The sequence below is a fragment of the Haematobia irritans genome, chromosome 4 (assembly GCF_050003625.1).
Source record: "Haematobia irritans isolate KBUSLIRL chromosome 4, ASM5000362v1, whole genome shotgun sequence".
NCBI lineage: Eukaryota > Metazoa > Arthropoda > Insecta > Diptera > Muscidae > Haematobia > Haematobia irritans.
In genome coordinates this window covers 73879160-73901998 of record NC_134400.1, presented here as the reverse complement: position 1 = coordinate 73901998, position 22839 = coordinate 73879160, and the positions used below count along the sequence as shown (strand labels likewise).

Below are 22839 nucleotides of genomic sequence, written 5' to 3'. Positions count from 1 at the left end.
AAACTACAATAAAACACTTTTGTATATTGGGTCACTAAATTTTTTAGATTGCGAAAAAAAACACTTTTTTCTTAAAAATTCACTATTTTCTTTTTTGAAAAAAGTACATAATTTTTCCGAAAAACACTTCAAAATTGTTATTGTCCACAATTTTTCACTATATTTCAAACATTTTACTTAAATGTCATAACCGTTTATTTTTACAGTGTAGTGTTAATGTCATTACCCTTTTATTTTGTTTTCTCTCTATGCTTTATATGTATATAATATTTTTTGGCTGTCCGCTTGTTGGTCAGTCAATGCATCACTAGCTGTGTGGTTACCAAAAACAATAGAAAAGGAAGATTGGAAAATGGGCGACGTCATACCAAAAGTTGCATTTACGGTGTTCGATACATACACGTTCGTTCATTTTTAATTTGCAATATTTTTTGTTAAAAACTCACAAATGATGTTAAATTTTGTGTAAATAATAATGAGAAACTTTTGACCCATTGTTCTACGTCATTCCCTGATATAAATTTCTTTTTATTCTTAGTTTAATTTGTGGAACAAAAAATCATAAACGACACGTTTGCATCGAACGCCGTCAATGGTTTGATACCCTCTGCTGCCATTTTCCCATCTTCATCTTCCATTGTTTTTGGTGGTTACTGTATGTTGTTGTTATTGTTTATTTTGTTTTGCATAGAGTTACTTACATTTGAAGGGCATGGGCAATTTGAGTATTCTTTGACTATTTGGTTTTTTGTTTGTTGTTGTTGTATTACACTGGGGTTTTTGACATTAATATTACACTGGTTATGATCACTTAATAATTTTTTATTTTTTAATATACTACTACAGATTTTTTTCACTTTTTTAAAAACAACACTATTGGGTTACTGGGTTTTTTAACTTTTAGGTTTAGAACAAAATCACAATACACTTGAAGAAAAAGTTTATATTATTTTTTCCAATTTTATTGTTTTTAATAATTTAAAAAACACAAATCCGGTTCGCAATGGACCAAAATGTTCGGGGTTGAACTGATGAAGAGCTGGAAAGTAAAACTAATTTTGCCTTCCGAAATAATTGCACTTGAAGAAATTTTCGTTTTAAATTTTAAATTCTGGAATATTTATTTTCAATCGTTTTAGTGTTTTTGTAGTGTATTTTTAATATAATTCTAATTTTTATTCGTAATTTATTATTAGATTTAAGTTTTAAATTAGCAATTAAGTTTTAGATTTAGGTTTAAAAATATTTACAAAAGAAAATTATACTTTAAATTAATTCAAGGAAACAGTGTAAACAAGGGTTGTTTCAATTCAAATTCAACATGGCACTATGGGCGGAAATCGCAAAACAGCGGCAAAAAGTCAAATTATTGGATATTCCAATTGAAATTACTATAGAACATCTTGGATAGTAAAAATCGAAAGTTAATTTAAAACTTGGCAACCCTGTTCAATAGAAAAAGGCAGCCAATGTTTGCCAAAATTTATGCCAGTTGCGTTTAATCAAGGCGAACAAAAGTTGACAAATTTCGTGCTTAATTTTTTTCGCAATAAAAGTGAATAAAGAAAACTTTTAAATGTAGATTCTAAGAGGAGGTTTAGTAGTTCAAAATGTTGAAAAGACTTTACAAAATATTTGTGTTTTTGAACTTGAATTTATGGATTCAAAAGTACGGTTTATATGTGAAAATTGTAACACATACGTATATTTGCGAGGAATAGAACTAGAAATGTTAACGATTGTTAATGAAAATTTTTGCTTATTATTGTTCGTGAGGAAGTATACTTTTACGTGCTGTAAAGTTTGTCTGCCCAAACTTTCCCATACTAAAATAAATGTAAGGGTTTTATAGTCAAATTTGGAAAAATCGGGCGATACATATATATGGTAGCTATATCTAAATCTGAACCGAATTTGATGAAATTTTGCACACTTTAAGGGTACTATAAAAATTACATTGTGTTAAATTTGAAGACAATCGGGTGGTAAATAAGCGCAGTATGGTCTAATTTGTCGAAATCGGGCGATACATATATATGGGGGCTATATGTAACTTTGATCCATTTTTTTCCAAATTCAACCGTGTTTGTCCTTTGACCAAGAAAACATGTTGTACCAAATTTTATCAAAATCGGTTAATAATTGCCACCGGAATCCTGCGAAGAACAAACACAGAGAGACGGAATTAGAGTTAGATACCGAAGAATGTGATTTTGATGGTTAATATTTGTTTAATTTTAATTAATAAAATTAATTTAATAAAATGACAATTGATTTATACTATTTACATCAAGTTCTGGGGATAAGGCGCTTTCTTAATAAGGAAAATAAGCAAATATAAATTAAACTCCATCTAAAAGTATATTCTATAGTATTCCAAGTGGAATTACAATTTCGACCCCTCTATAGTAACGCACCTGGAATAAGGGGGATTGTCTCCCTTTTTGTTGGTAACACTTGATTTTGATAAGATATATCGATATACCATGTTTGGCGATACTAGATTGATTGTAAATAATTTTTGCCGCAAATTTTCAATTTCCGCCCATAGTGCATGGGTTTGTGCAATATAGTTGTAAGTAACAATAAGTGCAATTTCAATGTAAACTTCAGTGCAATATAGTATTAAGTAAAAATTTGTGTATTTTGTGTTGTGATTTTGTTCTGATGATTTTTTGTTGATGATGATTGTTGTTAGTGGCCGGCACTTTTCTTTTTGCGTTTATGATTGGGAAATGGGTTAATATGTTGATGTGTCTTTATGTGTCACTGTGTATTAATTGTCTTCACTCATAGTTTACCTGTAAATGTTCTTTATTTTTAAATGTTCACTTCAATGTTTATATGTTTCAAAGTTTGTTTTATTTTTCAATACTAATATTTCACTGCACTCGTAACTTATCGCGGGGGGAGATCGGTAGCGCGCACGCGAGTTGATGGTCGGTTCAAGACAGGTTCGTTGCCCTCTTGAGTGATGCTTAGTAGCTGATGCAAAGCTTAGCGACAAAACTACAAGCATCGATCAAAGGGCAACTTTCCAGGTAAACAAATAGAAAAATTATTTGTGCCGCTATGCACAGTGTTTCAAACCGAGTTCAAACAACTTTGAACAATTCGGATGAAATGTGATCCTCCAAGAGGCTCCAAAACCAAATCTCGGGATCGGTTTATATGGGGCTACAGTCGACTCCGCTTTAGCGCAATGCGCTTTACTGAAAAACCTCGGATAACTGAAATCGATCGCATTCCCCAGTTGTTTTTTCTGTCCATTTCATTTAAATTACTCCGCTTTAGTGAAACTCCGCTTAACTGAAAAAATCGGATTACTGAAAAGTTTTTTGTGTTCAAATGAGTTTCGTCACATTAGTATGACTTCGCTTTACTGAAAATGCCACATTCTCGCTATTGAGAGAGAGTACATTTTCTTCTCCGTATTGAGAACGCTTTATTTCAAGTGAAGATGGCACTTTCAAAACAGTTTAAATCACTCTGTAAATAAAATCAACTGAAAGGTAAAATTGTAGATGGCACACACACGGAATCAAACACCTTGTTTTTATTATTTTATGTACATAGCATTGGTAATAAGTTCGGTTAACTGAAATTGAGTGGATTTTTTTCCAGTTATACGGAGTCCGCTTTACTGAAACTTTTTCAGTTATCCGAAGTTCGCATTACTGGAAGTTTTTTTCAGTTATCCGTAGTCCGCTTTAGCAAAAACTTCGGATAACTGAAATTAAATGGCTGCATTTTTAACGTTTCAGTAAAGCGGAGTCGACTGTATATAGGATTATGGACTGATATGGACCACTTTTGGCATGGTTGTTAAATATCATATACGATCACCACGTACCAAATTTCAAGCAGATCGGATGAATTTTGCTTCTCCAAAACGCACCGGAGGCCAAATCTGGGGATCGGTTTATATGGGAGCTATATATAATTATGGGCTGATAGGAACCAATTCCTGCATGGTTGTTGGATACCATATACTAAAATCACGTATCAAATTTCAACTGAATGGGAAGAATTTTGCTCTTCCGAGGGGCTCTGGAGGTCAAATCTGGGGATCGGTTTATATGGGGCCTATATATAATTATGGACCGATTTCGACCAATTTTTGCATGGGAGTTTGAGGCCATATATTAACACCACGTACCAAATTTCAACTGAATCAGATGAATTTTGGTCTTCCAAGAGGCTCCGGAGGTCAAATCTGGTGATCGGTTTATATGGGGGCTATATATAATTATGGACCGATGTGGTACTAACACCATGTACCAAATTTCAGCCGGATCGGATGAAATTTGCTTCTCTTAGAGTCCCCGCAAGCCAAATCGGGGGATCGGTTTATATGGGGACTATATATAATTATGGACCGATGTGAACCAATTTTTGCATGGTTGTTAGAGACCATATACTAACACCATGTACCAAATTTCCCCTCTTCTCTCTGTTGGAGTGCACAGATATGATCGATTTCACCTTTGCCCTTATATTGTCAATCTCTTTCCTCAAAATGTCCCTATTAGCTACATCTATTTGTTCAATATTCTGTTCTATATGAGAAACCATCTCAGAGATTTGCATGGGGTATATTATGAATACTTAATAGGGTTCCTGTCATATTTTGCTTTATTGTAAATTTCGCAGTTATTTATATAAAGGGTGATTTGTTAAGAGCTTGATAACTTTTTTTTTTTAAAAAAACGCATAAAATTTGCAAAATCTCATCGGTTCTTTATTTGAAACGTTAGATTGGTCCATGACATTTACTTTTTGAAGATAATTTCATTTAAATGTTGACCGCGGCTGCGTCTTAGGTGGTCCATTCGGAAAGTCCAATTTTGGGCAACTTTTTCGAGCATTTCGGCCGGAATAGCCCGAATTTCTTCGGAAATGTTGTCTTCCAAAGCTGAAATAGTTGCTGGCTTATTTCTGTAGACTTTAGACTTGACGTAGCCCCACAAAAAATAGTCTAAAGGCGTCAAATCGCATGATCTTGGTGGCCAACTTACCGGTCCATTTCTTGAGATGAATTGTTCTCCGAAGTTTTCCCTCAAAATGGCCATAGAATCGCGAGCTGTGTGGCATGTAGCGCCATCTTGTTGAAACCACATGTCAACCAAGTTCAGTTCTTCCATTTTTGGCAACAAAAAGTTTGTTAGCATCGAACGATAGCGATCGCCATTCACCGTAACGTTGCGTCCAACAGCATCTTTGAAAAAATACGGTCCAATGATTCCACCAGCGTACAAACCACACCAAACAGTGCATTTTTCGGGATGCATGGGCAGTTCTTGAACGGCTTCTGGTTGCTCTTCACTCCAAATGCGGCAATTTTGCTTATTTACGTAGCCATTCAACCAGAAATGAGCCTCATCGCTGAACAAAATTTGTCGATAAAAAAGCGGATTTTCTGCCAACTTTTCTAGGGCCCATTCACTGAAAATTCGACGTTGTGGCAGATCGTAAGTCTATTCATGATGAAATGTCAAAGCATACTGAGCATCTTTCTCTTTGACACCATGTCTGAAATCCCACGTGATCTGTCAAATACTAATGCATGAAAATCCTAACCTCAAAAGAATCACCCTTTATTTCTGGATAACCTTTTGTAAATTTGGGTAATAGTATTTTCCCTTTATTTCCTTTAAAATCTCATTAATACCTCTGTGGTTATTTCTTAAATGTTTTACCTCTATAACTTGGAAAATTCTACCTTCGTTGGTGATATCCTCAAGTAAGGTATTCGCTTTCATGACCATTAAATTGGTACTCCTTACAAAGAATTTTCTGTGTAGTTCTTGAAATTTTAAATATAAGTAATTTTCTGAGCACAATACAACCAACAGAAAAAAAGTTTTTCTCGCATAATATGTAGCAAATTACTATCCTGTGTCAAATTCCAGATATGTCTTATTTTTCTTTTGGAAATAATTTTTTTCTATTAATCTTTCTGTATCCGCAGATTCTAAAATTAATTGCTGCTTAAAAATATTCAATGGGCTTGTGGTTATTTGTATGAAGTCTGTGCTATCGGCACTGTGAGCTGTGGATCACTGTCCTCATCATCATTCGTAGCATTGAATAATTCGTTTAAATTTATTAAGACAATATCTGAATCGCCATTTCCTTAATTGTCATGAACTATTCTACTTAAACCATCTGCAACAACTTTCTCTTTTCCTTTAATGCATTCAATCTGAAAATCAAATGCATTAAGTTGGATCTTCCAACGTTGAAGTTTCGAATTTGTTCTTTGAGATTACTTAACCATACCAAAGGTCTATGATCAGTATAGACCTTAAATTTTCTACCAAATAAGTATGGGTGAAGGTATTTTGTTGCCTAAAATATATACAAGAGCCCTTTCTCTATTGTGCTATAGTTTTTTTTCATGACCGTTTAGTGATCGACTACCGTATGATACAATTGTATGACCTTGCATTAGTGCTGCTCCAAGAGCAAAGTTGTTAGCATCAGTAACAAGTGTGAATTCCTTTGGAAAATCAATATAGGATCTGGTTTAATTAGCAGTTTTAATTTCTTAAATGCTGCCTTATAATCCTCGTCCTTCGGATTTATTTTCGAACCTTTCTTTAAATTTTTGACCATAGGATATGCGACTTTCGAATAATCGTTTATGAAGCGTCGGTAATAGCCTGTGTTTTATTTATTTATTTATTTAGGGAATTACACATACAACAAAATTTTATTAATTTTTTCAATTAAAGTATGTGTCTATCATTGCAAGGTATGAAGTTAATTCTTATCATAATTACATATTAAAATATTATAGAAAAAATGTAAGAAAACGAAAGCAATTAAACTAAATACAATTAAAATTGGTATTAGGATTGAAATATTTGTTTTTGCTCGTGACCAAATATCCCAAAAATTCTGTTTCCTGTTCTAAAAATCTGCATTTTGACAACTGAATCTTCAGAGTGGCCTTTTGTAAGCAATTAAGGATTTTAGCCAGAGATTAAAAGTGTTCCTCTATACTAGTAGAGAATACTAGAATGTCATCTATATAAACCAAACAAATTTTCCCAATATGTTCTTTCAAAACCTCATTAATGACTCTATGGAACGCAGACGGTGCATTTTTCATCCCGGAAGGCATGCGCAAAAATTCATAATGCCCACTTGCTGTCTTGTGGATGTCTTCCTCATCCATTTCTATTTGATGGAAACCCTGGGTTAAATCTGGGCTATAGGTACGTCCGTTATTGGTTCCGTGACCAAAACCATTACCTGTGTTCCGGTTTCTAAATGAGGCGTTATGAGTCTTATTTTGATTATGGCCATCATATTTAGATGCCTAGCTTCCAATATTAACTTAAACACATTGTCTAGTGTGTACGGGTTTCTCGCAAAAATCATTGTTTTTGATGGTTCTGGCAGACGTTCTTTAAACACATGTAAAGAAATTCTGTTTATTTCCTCGGTAGTAAAACCTTCATCTCGATGCGTTAATCGCCTGTTATGTAACCTCTTTCTTAATTTGTTTATGTTGTAATAGTACTTTTCAATAGTGGAATTCAACCTCCAAGTTTTGGGTTTATCCATAAGTTCCTGTCCAGTCTCCTTTTCCCCAAAGTGAGACATAAGTACGTCTTTTAATTGCGCCCAACTAGTAATAGCACCATGACGGCAAGGTCGTATTCAGGGGGGGGGGGTGAGGGGGATCAAACCCCCCCGAAATGAATGAATATTTTTATATAAATAAATATATATTTTTAGCTGCATAGAAAAATCTTATCGAAGATGTTGAAGAAAAGCTGGAGGTTTTAGTTTGAAAAACGCTTACCTATAAAAATTGCACAAATCATAGAATACTAGTTGAAAAGCCCGTCAAACGACGGTCGAAAAAAACAAATTGTTTTTGTTCTCGCATCACAAATTTAATTTTTGGAAAATGCATTTCTGCTTTTTATGTGTGTTTGTTGTTCTTTTTGTGAACATGACTCGCTTTGTTTGGCCATAGCAACAACAACGAAACAGCCAAACACACATGTGCAAATGAAATTGCGCAAAACCTGCGAAAAGAACCTGCATAATTCAGCGATGGAAGCAATAAAGAGATATTTCCAAACGTGCATATTCTTTTAAAAATTTTGGTCACTTTGCCAGTTACTCAGGGATGGAAAATACAATTTTTAAGAAAGTACAAAAAAGGTATTTTTTGAGCAGAAAGGTACTTTTTACTAAATTTCAAAAAAATTTCACTGGAAGATTATTGTCAAGAGACTGAATTTTAAAGAAAATACAATTTTCTATATAAATAAAATTTTGCAAAAATTTTCTATAGAAATAAAATTTTGCAAAAAAATTCTATAGAAAAAAAAAATTTCAGGAGGGCTTGAGGACACTTCCCGAAGATAAATTTAAAGATTTCACCTATGAGGACTATATCAGATTCTGGATTTATAAGAACCATTTTTGTTTGAGTTTTAGAGGAATCATCTCTTGTAAGTGTGCAAGAAAATTATAAAATAACGTCTTGATTTGAAATCTTAAATCTGTAGATTTTCACCCGAGAAGTAAAATCTGGAAATTTTACATTGAGTTAAATCGGGAGATCGTTCTTATGGGGGCTATACTAAAATATGGACCGATACTCACCGTTTTCGGCACACCTCTTTATGGCCCGAAAATACCTCTAGATTTCCAATTTCAGGCAAATTGGCTAAAAACTTCGGATTCTAGAAGCCCAAGAAGTAAAATCGGGATATCGGTCTATATGGGGGCTATACCAAACCATGGACCGATACTCACCATTTGTGGCACACCCCTTTATGGTCCCAAAATACCTATAAATTTCCAATTTCAGGAAAATTGTATATAAACTACGGATTCTATAAACCCAAGATGTAAAATCGGGAGATCGGTCTATATGGGGCTATACCAAAACATGGAACGATACGGACCATTTTCGGCACACCTTTTGATGGTCCTCAAGTACCTCTAGATTTTCAATTTGAGGCAAATTGGATAAAACCTACGGTTTCTATAAGCCCAAGACCCCAAATCGGGGAGTCGGTTTATATGGGGACCATACCAAAACATGGACCGATGCTCACCATCGGGAGATCGGTCTATATGGGGGCTATACCAAAATATGGACCGATACTCACCATTTTTGGCACACCTCTTTATGGTCATAAAATACCTCTAGATTTCAAATTTCAGGCAAATTGGATAAAAACTACGATTTCTATAAGCCCAAGACCCCAAATCGGGACGTCGGTTTATATGGGGACTATATCAAAACCTGGGGACTGCCTGCAGACAAAAGACGAGTTTGTGCAAATTTTCAGCACGATTGCTTCATTATTGAATACTGTAGCGTGATTACAACAGACAGACAGCCACACGCAGAGAAGAAACATGATTGTCACAATCATATTCGAAGAGCAAAATAATATGATAGCAGCTATTTTTGCGGCGACCATGTAACATTTTAACCTGCAACCATGTTGGCTCAGTGAACATGGTTCTAAGAAAAATACAATTGTCCTCATCTAAAATGTTATTATATTGATAAAAAGAATTTTGTTTCCATTAAAAGACAATGGTCACGATTTAAAATGTTTTGGTATTCATTCAAAATGTTTTTCTTCCAGTTAAAAAACATGGTCACAACCTAAAATGTTTTGATCTTTATGAAAAAACTTTTTTCGTCGTCGAAAAAAGGACGCCACTTAAGAAAAGAAAACACAAAATTAACTTTATTTATTTGTTTTTATTTATTTATAAACTAATTCATTGTTTATTTGTATTTATAATAACGTTCAAGCAAACATCATATATTTTTACACACTCTATTTTATTTCAATTTCAACAATAAGTAATTATTCCATATTAACATCGTGCCCATCAAATATACAAACGCAGGCATCATGTAACTGCAAATAAAAATAAATGATCCATATAGCAAAATGCAGAACAAAAAACATGTACATTTTTCAATTACACTTTCCTTTTTTGTGTTCACATAAAACCACGTGCCACTTCTGAATAAATAAATTAACACAAAACACAGTAAATCCGTATTCTCCGTCCATTCCAAGAAACAATCAACACACGACTGACGCGCAAAATGAAAATCGTGTGTACCTGCTCAATGTTTTTATAAAATTCTTGTCGCTGCAAAAAAAATTAAAAAATTAAATGGTCACGAGAACAATGTACATGGTCTTTATGGCCATGTAATGGTTGTAGACATGTCTATATGTAAACTATAAAAATACTTTTTTCTCTGCAAAAAAGTAAAAAAATTGAATGGTCAGGTACATGATTTTCCTGACCATATAATGGTCTCAAATTCTATCATTTAAATAATAGAACATGTTTGTGGCATTTGAGAACCATTTAAATGCTTATTGCCAACATATATTTTTCTCCGCTCGAAAATTATTTTTACAAAGACGAAATACATGGTTTTCGCGACCATTACATACTCTAAATAAGCATTAAATGGATGCGGCAACCATGTCCAAACATGTTTTTTCTGTGCGTGCAGACAGACAGACAGACGGACATCGTTATATCGTCTTAGAATTTCTCCCTGATCAAGAATATATATACTTTATATAGTCGGAAATCGATATTTCGATGTGTTACAAACGGAATGACAAACTTATTATACCCCCGTCACCATTCTATGGTGGTGGGTATAAAAAAAATTGCAAAATTTTTTCTATAGAAATAAAATTTTGCAAAAATTTCCTATAGAAATAAAATCTTTACAAAATTTTCAATTGAAATAAAATTTTGACAAAATTTTCTATAAAAATAAAATTTTGCAAAAATTCTATATAGATTGTCAAGAGACTGAATTTTAAAGAAAATATAATTTTGACAAAATTTTCTATATAAACAAAATTTTGCAAAAATTTTCTATAGAAATAAAATTTTGCAAAAAAATTCTATAGAAAAAAAAATTTTGCAAAATTTTTTCTATAGAAATAAAATTTTGCAAAAATTTCCTATATAAATAAAATTTTGACAAAATTTTCTATAAAAATAAAATTTTGCGAAAATTCTATATAGAAATAAAATTTTGACAAAATTTTCTACCGAAATAAAAAATCGATAGTATAGAATCGCATTCTTTTTTCGACTAAAACTTTCTTTAAGTTCAATAAAATCCTGTTTTTGACTATGTCTTTTACAAAATCGAGATTTTCTTCCCACATGAACATGTCTGTTTTGCCATAGTTGTAAAACTATTAGCAAATAAGGTTGATAAAGACTTTCTCAAAATATTAAAATATTTTGTCAAAGCTATTGTACCATAAATCTGATATCGACTCAAAAATGTCTACACAAAAGGTACTAAATCATTCGCCGGGGTACTACGGTACTGACCGGGGTGAAAAAGGTTTGAAAAAAGTACTATAGTACTGCATTTTCCATCCCTGCAGTTACTACGTGCTCATCCGAACGTTAATTTTCAACAAAGAAGAGATTAAAGACGTATCTTAGAAATTCGACTAGCGAGAGTAGACTCAAAGGATTGGCATTAATGTCGGTTCATCGCCGAATAAATGTGCCGACTGAAGAAGTCATTGATTTATTTGCTGCCCAAAAAGCCCGTCGGCTCAATTTAATATTATAAAAATATTGTATATATACCTATGCATAATTAAAATTTTCTACACATGAGATTATATGAATATTTTTTTAAAGTTGAACCACCCCCCCCCCCCCCCCCCCGAATTAAAATCTCGGCTACGGCCTTGCATGACGGTGTAGCTCTTCCCTTGTTTTCCCAATGCATTTATTTTTTATATACCCGACAGATCACGTGGGATTTCAGACATGGTGTCAAAGAGAAAGATGCTCAGTATGCTTTGACATTTCATCATGAATAGACTTACTAACGAGCAACGCTTGCAAATCATTGAATTTTATTACCAAAATCAGTGTTCGGTTCGAAATGTGTTTCGCGCTTTACGTCCGATTTATGGTCTACATAATCGACCAAGTGAGCAAACAATTAATGCGATTGTGACCAAGTTTCGCACTCAGTTTACTTTATTGGACATTAAACCAACCACACGAATGCGTACAGTGCGTACAGAAGAGAATATTGCGTCTGTTTCTGAGAGTGTTGCTGAAGACCGTGAAATGTCGATTCGTCGCAGCAATTGGGTTTGTGTTATTGGACCACATGGAAGATTTTACGCAAAGATCTTGGTGTAAAACCGTATAAAATACAGCTCGTGCAAGAACTGAAGCCGAACGATCTGCCACAACGTCGAATTTTCAGTGAATGGGCCCTAGAAAAGTTGGCAGAAAATCCGCTTTTTTATCGACAAATTTTGTTCAGCGATGAGGCTCATTTCTGGTTGAATGGCTACGTAAATAAGCAAAATTGCCGCATTTGGAGTGAAGAGCAACCAGAAGTCGTTCAAGAACTGCCCATGCATCCCGAAAAATGCACTGTTTGGTGTGGTTTGTACGCTGGTGGAATCATTGGACCGTATTTTTTCAAAGATGCTGTTGGACGCAACGTTACGGTGAATGGCGATCGCTATCGTTCGATGCTAACAAACTTTTTGTTGCCAAAAATGGAAGAACTGAACTTGGTTGACATGTGGTTTCAACAAGATGGCGCTACATGCCACACAGCTCGCGATTCTATGGCCATTTTGAGGGAAAACTTCGGAGAACAATTCATCTCAAGAAATGGACCGGTAAGTTGGCCACCAAGATCATGCGATTTGACGCCTTTAGACTATTTTTTGTGAGGCTACGTCAAGTCTAAAGTCTACAGAAATAAGCCAGCAACTATTCCAGCTTTGGAAGACAACATTTCCGAAGAAATTCGGGCCGAAATGCTCGAAAAAGTTGCCCAAAATTGGACTTTCCGAATGGACCACCTAAGACGCAGCCGCGGTCAACATTTAAATGAAATTATCTTCAAAAAGTAAATGTCATGGACCAATCTAACGTTTCGAATAAAGAACCGATGAGATTTTGCAAATTTTATGCGTTTTTTTTTAAAAAAAAGTTATCAAGCTCTTAACAAATCACCCTTTAGAAAGCAATATGGATTCTATTTGAGAGAAAAAATCTGGAAGCTGATTCTGATCAGTTCCATCGAACTAATACAATTTAACATGAGATTGAATTGTTGTACAACATTTGACTCCATTTTCAACGAAAGAAAACAATTACAAGAAAAAGGTATGAACAATAAGAAAAACGATGTGACTTTTCACGTACACAAAATAAACTTAAATTTCTTTGCTTTAACGATTACTTTTACATAACTTATAAAGTAGTGATTCCTTACTTCTTCTTTAATTATTTTTTTTTTTATTTTGTCATGTTTTACAAATTAATAATTTTTTGTTTTTTTATACCCTCCACCATAGGATGGGGGGGTATATTAACTTTGTCATTCCGTTTGTATATTCTGGGTCGTGGTGAAATTCTGAGTCGATCTGAGCATGTCCGTCCGTCCGTCCGTCTGTTGAAATCACGCTAACTTCCGAACGAAACAAGCTATCGACTTGAAACTTGGCACAAGTAGTTGTTATTGATGTAGGTCGGATGGTATTGCAAATGGGATATATCGGTCCACTTTTACGTATAGCCCCCATATAAACGGACCCCCAAATTTGGCTTGCGAGGCCTCTAAGAGAAGCAAATTTCATCCAATCCGGCTGAAATTTGGTACATGGTGTTAGTATATGGTCTCTAACAACCATGCAAAATTTTGGTCCACATCGATCTATAATTATATATAGCCCCCATATAAACCGATCCCCCGATTTGGCTTGCAAGGCCTCTAAGAGAAGCAAATTTCATCCGATTCGGCTGAAATTTAGTACAATAGAGCAATATTTCGATGTGTTACAAACGGAATGACAAAGTTAATATACCCCCCATCCTATGGCGGAGGGTATAAAAAGCGTTGTTCCACCAAGACAACGCACCGCGCAACAAGTCATTGAGAACGATGGCAAAAAATTATGAATTGGGCTTCGAATTGCTTCCCCACCCACGGTATTCTCCAGATCTGGCCCCAGCGACTTTTTCTTGTTCTCAGACCTCGCAGGGAAAAAATTTGGCTGCAACGAAGAGGTAATCGCCGAACTGAGGCCTATTTTGAGGCAAAACCTCCTTCGGTTTACTACCAAAATGGTATGAAAAAAATTGGAAGGTCGTTATAATCGTTGTATCGCTCTTGAAGGGAACTATGTTGAATAATAAAAACGAATTTTGACAAAAAATGTGTTTTTCTTTGTTAGACCGGGGACTTATCAGCCAACCTGTTATATATTGGTTTTATTTAATGTAGCAGGGGGACGATGTGGTTTGGTTAACTGCTGAGACTAAAAAGAGATCTCAATCTATGTCGTTATTTGACAGTTCACCTCGCTGGACTATAAAATTGAGTAAAAACTGAGTAAAAAGAAACCGCCACATTTAACATCTGTCCGATAATAGAAGGAGAAAGACTATATTATAGTGAATAAGTTGCAGATACAGAATGATTCAAATTCATAAAATTCTTAATAATATTGAATATATACAAAAGCCGTTGTCCACCACCTTTCGAAGATGTTCCTCCAGAGTGCGATTAAATCTTTCTACCATGCCCTCGGACTGTGGATGTAATGACGTAGTCCTTGTTTTCTTGATACCAAACATCTCTTTGAATATGGCCGATTCAAAATTTCTTCCTTGGTTTGAGTGTATCTCGGATGGCACACCGTAGCGACATATCCAGTTCTTGTCGACTACGTCCACAATCGTCTTCGCCTCTTGGTTTGGAATGGCATAAACTTTTGGTCACTTGCTGAAGTAGTCCATGACCACAAGGACATACCGGTTTCCAGAATCACTTACTGGGAAAGGGCCTGCAACGTCCATTGCTATACTTTCAAATGACCAGTTTTATTTATTCCCAGATAACCTCCACTGGGACTATTGTGGAATTACGTCAAAACATCTTTTACCTTGGAATCTGGTACGATTATCAAGTTTCGGCTATTCTTACCATCTTCACTTTCCCATTTACGTTGCTGGGTTCCATTGACCAGACATAGGCTGTCCCGTTGAGCCCAGTATGATTTCATATGTGGGCTTTCGGCTGCGAGGTCTTTCTTGCTGAGCTTCTTATTCTCTTCTTTTGCCGAAACAATTTTGCTCAAAATGGATCTTTACGCTGTTTTGCTGGCCAGTCTACTCCAGATTCGACGTGCAACACCCGGATACCAACGATTTCTTCCTTATGTTCAGCTTTCGAGCAATGTTTGCACTCGACATTACAAGGTCTACGTGACAAGGCGTCAGCGTTACCGTGTTTTTCACCTTTTCTATGCTCGATACTGAAATCATAGCTTTGGAGTCTCTCGATCCAACGTGCCAGTTGAACTTCAGGGTTTTTAAATTGAAGCAACCGTTGGAGAGCTGAATGATCAGTCCTAATGCTGTCCATACAAGTATATTTGGTAATGTTTTACGCTATCTATGACGGCTACCAGCTCTCTTCTCGTTAGGCAATAATTCTTTTCGGGCTTGGACAAAGTTCGGCTTAAATATCCGATAACCCTTTCTTTCCTATCAATCTGTTGAGATAGCACACCTCCAATATCGTACGCACTAGCATCTGCATCCAAAATAAACCAAGGAATCTGCACAATTCATGGAGATTTTTGGGACGTGGCCAATGTTTCACTGCTTGAATTTTGTTTTCATCGGAGGATATACCCTCTGCTGAAACATGATGTCCCAGGTACTTTACTTCTCGCTGGAATAAGGAGCACTTCTTAGCGTTAAGTCGTAGGCCAGCGGCTGATAGTTGCTGGATTACATCCTTTAAGTTCTTAAGGTGCTCGTCAAATGTTTTGCCTATAACTGTGATATCGTCGAGGTATATCACGCAGGACTTCCAATGTAACCCCTTTAGTACCCGCTCCATCAATCGCTCGAAGGTCGCCGGAGCATTGCAGATCCCGAATGGCATTACATTGATTTACCAAAGACCGATATTATCGCCAAAAGATGGTTTTTCTTTGTCTTTTTCGTCAATTTCTACTTGCCAATAACCTCTCTGCAGGTCAAGCATAGAAAACCATGTTGTTCCGGCTAGTGTGTCCAACGTGTTATCAATGCGTTGAAGTGGATGACTGTCTCTCTTGTTGACATCATTTAACTTTCTGTCTACGCAGAATCGGGTGCTTCCATCTTTCTTTTTGACTAGTACAACTGGTGAGCACCAATGACTTGATGATGGCTCGATCACACCCCTTTCCACCATTTCTCTTACGAGCTTATAAACCTCATCTCGATTTGCCAGGGGAACACCTCGTGGGGCTTAGGTTAGGTTAGGTTAGGTGGCAGCCCGATATATCAGGCTCACTTAGACTATTCAGTCCAGTGTTGCCAACTCCCCAAGACCAAAAAGCACCAAAAATATAATAAAAATTCAAACATACCACCACAAAATCGAAAATTAAATGCTCTACTAAAAAAAAAAAAAAAAAAAAAAACTTCCGAAGATGTATTATAGAGCTTTTGTGAATTGAATTTTAAGAAGTTAGTGGGTATTAAGATCGAGTTTAGCTGCTAAAAGAGTAATTTTTTCACAATTACTTTTCTTTAATAATTCATTTTAAGGAATACAAACTTTGTGAAAATCTGCTTTTGGCTATTCCCCATCAAGTTATAATCAAATTTGCAGCAAAACATGCATAATTTTATGCCTTCTTTACTGATATAGTTTTCACTTTAGCGGCAAAACTCGAACTTAGTACTCACCATTATGAACCGCTATTCAAGTATACACTTTGATCAGTTTTAATGCTTTCGTCCAATTCATTTTGATCAGTGATGTTTTTCAACTTTCAAAATATTAATATATGAAAGGAGTCTATTGCTTATTTCAGTTGTGCGTGCTTTTGTGAATTTAATACAAACGTTTTTAATGACATCATTACCAAATTCAAAAATTCGACACTCATCGCTCGACTTTCCTACAGAATACCCTAAATAACAATATTAATTAAAAAATAATCAATACCAGTTTCACAACAATCAAATTCTATATTTGGCAATAAATTTGAGTTTCTTCGGCTCTTGAAAGTCTAATCAAAATTTTTGTATCAATTAAACTTAATACTGTTCAAAATAAAAAAAAGCACCAAAAGCACTAAATGAAAATGCCAGAAAGCACCAAGTTGGTGCTTTTTTTTGAAAAAGCACCAAAAAGGCAATTTGGTGCTTTTTAGAAATCAAAAAGCACTAAATTTGGTGCTAAAATGATTTTACATTGAAAAATAAATATTAAAATTAATTATTTTAATTGATTAATTATTGAAAAATATTGCAAGTAAAAGGCAATTGTGACTGTTCCGTATAATAAATAATAGTGATATCGAACTAACCCCGTAGTTGCGCCCGTTTGAACTATTTTTGATTCTTGCACATTGTATCATATACTAAAGCTACGCTCAGACTAGTCAAATATTTGACACGAATGTGTTTGATCGAATTTGTTTCAAACAGAACTTGTTTGACACAAAGTTTTATTTGCGGTCACACTGCGTTCAAATATTTGACAGTTTTTATTTGATCAAACACGTTCAAATAAAAGTTAGGGGAAACAAGTTTGACCTGTGTTCACACTATGGCAAATATTTTCTTGCAACAAAAGTTTGATCAAACCATCAAAATGGATAATTTTGTTTGACCAAATGTTTTTGAGCACTGATGTGACATAAATAAAGCTAGTTAATTGGGAATAAGGCGGAACTAATTAAAATATCGATATCCAAGTGTACATTAAGAAAAATTACAACGAAATTAAATAAATACTTTATTCCAATAAAAAATATTTCATTTATGAAAAAGCTTTAGCTAATGCCTTGGGGCGGAGCACAATGTTAGAAAACAAAGCATTTTTATGCAATTTCGTAAAAGTGCATTTATGATTTATCGGTCGATACATACACTCTTAGAAAAAATGTTTTTCATATGTTCCGATATAAACAAAATGTGTTTCGGGCACAATTTTAAAACACAATATATTTAAGTGCAAACATGTAATGTTCCTAAACTAACACTAAATGTTTGGGACATCTATGTTAATATGTTAGAATATATTATGTTTGGGACATGAATGTTTCATAAAAATGATATGTGTGAATGCAAACATATATAAATTTACAAATTTCGACTAAACATACATATGTTGTGATATTTTATTCAAAGCGACAGAGAGAGTATAGAGAAAGAAATAGAGATGGAAACCGGGAGAGTTGACAAAGGATATCAACATAACACAGCGAAAGAATCAAAAGAGAACAATTTCTGTGAAACCGCTTGTATGTTGTTTCGGAAAACTGTTTTATGATAAGGCCAAAAATTTGATATGCTTAAGTCTAAATATCATTTAATTTGAATAAAGAGAATGGACATTCGGAACCAAGAGAATAGACATTTGAAAAACAAACAGCATATGTTTTCGCCTTGAAAGCAGCATTTTATGTATGTGTGGACATGTGTTTTGTTTATCATTTTGGCATTATGGGCACATTTTTTTTCTTTCAGTAAAATGTATAAAAACAAAGTTTAGTTCCTCTTTATTAATAAGTAGTCCACGAGGAGTTGACGGACACCATCAAATATAAAAGCGGGCATTAAGTTCGAGTTTTGCAGCTACAAAAATTGAAAAAGATTATTTGCTTTAAAATGAATTATTAAAGAAAAATAAAAGGCATTTTACAGCGATGGTGTTAAATGCTAGTAAAATGTTCACGCCTAAATAAATTTATGTTTTTATCATAAAATTATTTATGTATGTTTATACTCGACTCCACGTTCTTCTTTTGTTAGAGTTTTTGAATTCCTTCCAAATTTTAAAGTTTTGTACCAAAAACAGTTTTTTGTTACAAAATTGTTATTTTTGCAATAAAAAAATAATATTTTATCCAAAAATCAGTCAATTTCGTTTATATCAAGCACTGTTACTGACTATAAATCTTTAATAACCTTATTTCGAAGTTTCATTATAAAAATTTAATATAGTATAAGTATAAATGTGTAAATTAAAAAAAAAAAAAAAGTGTTCGGTCGGAGCAGGGATTGAACCCACGACCCTTTGCATGCAAGGCAGACATGCTAACCACTGCTCCAAACAAATGTATGTTTCTGTTAAATAATGTTATGTTTGCATGGACTCGTGGGCGCTGCAAACTATGCTATATAAATGTAACTTATAACGATAATTATCTGCTGGTGACCATAACAGCTACGTAGCCCAGTGGATAGTGTGTTGGCTTACAAACTGTATGGTCCTCGGTTCGATTCTCCGTGCAGGCGTAAGGTAAAATTTAAAAAATTTATAAAAGTGAATAATTTCTTCAACATTATTTGTATTATAGAAAAAGGTAGCAAGAACTAAAAAATTTCGTGGAAGTGAAAATAATGTGAGACAATGAGCACAATCGTCTTTGGGAAAAATTGGGTCTTTATCTAAATCTGAACCGATATGGATATATGTGGGAGATATATCTAAATCTGAACTGATTTCTTCCAAAACACACTTGTGCAAAATTTCAAATAGATTGGATTTAACCTGTGACCTAGACTTTAATTACAAAAATGTGTTCACAGACAATCGGACATGGTTAGATCGGCTCAGATTCCGACACCGAGCAATATTGTAAAAGACTCTATGTGTCTATATCTTCTCCTTCCATATGCACTAATTTATAATACCCTGTTTGGCGCAGGGTGTAAAATAATAAAAATATTTTTTTACAACACAGTGGTAAATATTAAACTGCACAAATTGTACACGGAAAAAATAATTCTTTTCTCCCAAACGAAATTTTAGACAAAGTTCGTTTCTCATTTGCTTTTCGATGAAAGGAAGTGTATTTGGAAGAAAAGTATATACTTTTTGTGATAAACGTTTATTCTTTTCCAGGATGTAAAAACAATTTCATAAAGACTAACTGAAAAAATTTTTTTCTGCCTAATTGCATTTTCCCTCACATCTTTCTCACTTCCACGAAGTTTTTTTAGTTCTTTATGCACCTTTTTCTGTAATACAAACAATGTAGAAGAAATTATACGATTTTATAAATTTTTAAAAATTTTTTTACCTTTCGCCTGGACGGAGAATGGAACCGCGGACCATGCAATTTGTAAGCCAACACACTATCCACTGAGCTATGTAGCAGTTATTGTCATCAATAGACAATTACCCATATAAGTTATATTTATATAGCATAGCTTGCGGCGCCCACGAGCCGATTGAACAAAGTTTATTTCACAGAAAAATACATTTAGTTGGGCACCATGGAGCAGTGGTTGCTACGTCTGACTTGCATGCCAAGGGTCGTGGGTTCGATCCCTGCTTCGACCAAAGTTTTTTTTTACATATATTCCAGATATGTTAGGAAGATACCGAAAAAATGTTCAACATTACATTGTAGTATATTAAATTTTAAACTGTAAAATGTGTCTTATTAAAGACCTAAAGTCAGAAAAGAACAGTGTTTGATATAAACGAAATGGACTGTGTTGTTGGTTCAAAAATAACTTTTTTTATTAAAACAATCAACATTTTGTAACAAACGATTTTTTTTTGGTGATAAAAGTGTATACTTTTCGAAGCAATTCAAAAAACTCTAACAAAAGAAAAACGTTTTCGGTACACGTTTCCCAAACGTTTTTTTTCTTTGCGTGTAGAGGTGTGCAATATTTTACTCATGGTCACGAACATCTAGGACGAAAGATTTTTACGATATTTTTGGTACGGGTCACTTTCACGAACCCTCACCCAGGCAAATCTTTTAAAGGCTCACGTCCGCACACCCACAAGTGTAAAAATTTTATTCACGCATACTCACGATCAGAAATGTCGTTATTCACGAAATCTCTGTAAAGTCTCATACATACTCGTGGCTCAAGAAAATTCTCTCGACTTAGAAATTATCGCCTCACAAAAGAAATAGACGTTATTAGTTTTATGGTCAATCATATTCTTGCCAGAATAATTTAGCTGGTGAATCTGGCTGACAACGTAAGCATTGAAATCGAGATTGTTACTAAGCTTTTAATATCATATGTGTGGCTAAAATTGTAAGCGAATTCAATTGGTAAGCGTGAGTGCATTTCTTTATTACTCACGCACACTCACAAACAGATTATTTGCGTGACTCACGCTCACGCATGACCTTTAATCACACACACTCAAGCTGTTGCCATAAGCACAATTTACGTAGGTAACAACAATTTTGTGTCACGTACACACCTTAAATAAAATCTGCCCCTGGACGTACAAATTTTCAATCATATCTCCTAAATCAATGAACCGTCAAATATTCACATAAATACTCCTATCACCCACATTTTACCCATATGGGATTGAATCCACGAATCGTTGCCTTCCACATATAGAGCATAACCATTAATCTTTTATCAAAAACATGCATCTTTTCCATTAAAATAAAACAACTTATATTTTTGTTTGACCGTGTTTGCTCTTGCAAAATTTTTGTAAGATCAAATAAATATTTGACGGAATGTGGCGCAAATATTTGCCATATGGTGGTCACACTATGATCAAACATGGTAAATATTTATTTGATGTCAAACATCTTTCTTTGCCGAAAATCGGCTGTTTTGCTGTTTGCTTCAAACAAAAGTTTGTTGGTCAGACTATGGCAAAGAAATATTTGACAGTTTTGAAATTGGAATTTTTTTATGAAAAATAATTTATGAAAAATATTCAAACACATTAAATATTTGTTTATTGCCAATAATAAATAAATTTCGTCGCTTTTTGAATCCCATTTACGTTTGTTCTTGGAATTGTGTTCTACAACCCCGTTTTTTTATTCCGAATTAATTATTTTTACTCGAAATTTGAATTTTATTGAAATTAATAATGTCTGATATCAAGAATTTGATTAAAAGCGCAGACCGCTTAATTGACTTGGATATGTTCGTGACTTCTCTCAAAGAAGAGGATAACACCGTCCACAGCCTCAATATTCATAAGCATGAAATTATTCGACTTTGGGAGAATTTCCGTGAAATTTATGAGGATTGTGTGACACAATGGGTTCTAGTGACGATATTGCAAAGTTAAGGCAAAATATATCGCGACATATAAGACGTATGTGCGTGGACTAGCCATTATTGAGTCTTTAATTGAAAAGCTCAATGCGAAGAAGAAGTCTTCTTCTAAAGATAAGTCTTCTTATAAAGATAATGAACACATCAGAAACATTCAGAAAATGTATTATCTGATGCAAAAGACGGAAGGTGAAGCCGCTGATATTATAAAGGCATGTCCGATTACTAATGAGGGTTTTCAGATGGCTTGCCAAAATTTAGTCGACCGTTATGAGAACAAAAGGGTTCTTGTAAACGCCCAACTCAAGATTTTATTCAATATTGCACCCATTTTAAAAGAATCTGGTCCCTCTATTAAGCAATTGCAGCGTACTATGAAGGACTGCATAACTAATTTGTCTCTTTTGGGCATTGATACGAAGAATTGGGACGTTATATTTGTTTTCATATGTTCCACCCGTCTTACTGAAGTTACCCTAGGACATTGGGAGCAATCTCAAGGGTCGAGTTCTGACCTACCTAAATGGGAAACAATGGATAAGTTTTTGACTGCTCGGTATCAGACCCTTGAGTCCGTCTTTGACATTAAAGGCGCCCATAATATTTCGACATCTGGCCCAAGTTATGTTAAAAAACCTACTAGCCCAAAGCGCAAGTCAAGTACTAATAGTAATGGTAACAGAAGTTTTAAGAGCTTCGCTACGACTGTACCATCTAATC

At 34.5% G+C, this 22839-nt stretch overlaps 1 protein-coding gene across 1 annotated transcript in view; it reads right to left on the bottom strand.

Moving 5' to 3' along the window:
- Positions 1-1089: 1089 nt before the first annotated feature.
- The window catches only part of LOC142232660 (protein ABHD18), a gene marked incomplete in the record, with an annotated part of 369540 nt that continues 347790 nt past the window's right edge, over positions 1090-22839 (bottom strand). Inside the window, 1 exon segment of the mRNA XM_075303305.1 lies at positions 1090-2156. Coding sequence (XP_075159420.1) covers positions 2126-2156 — 31 coding nt within the window.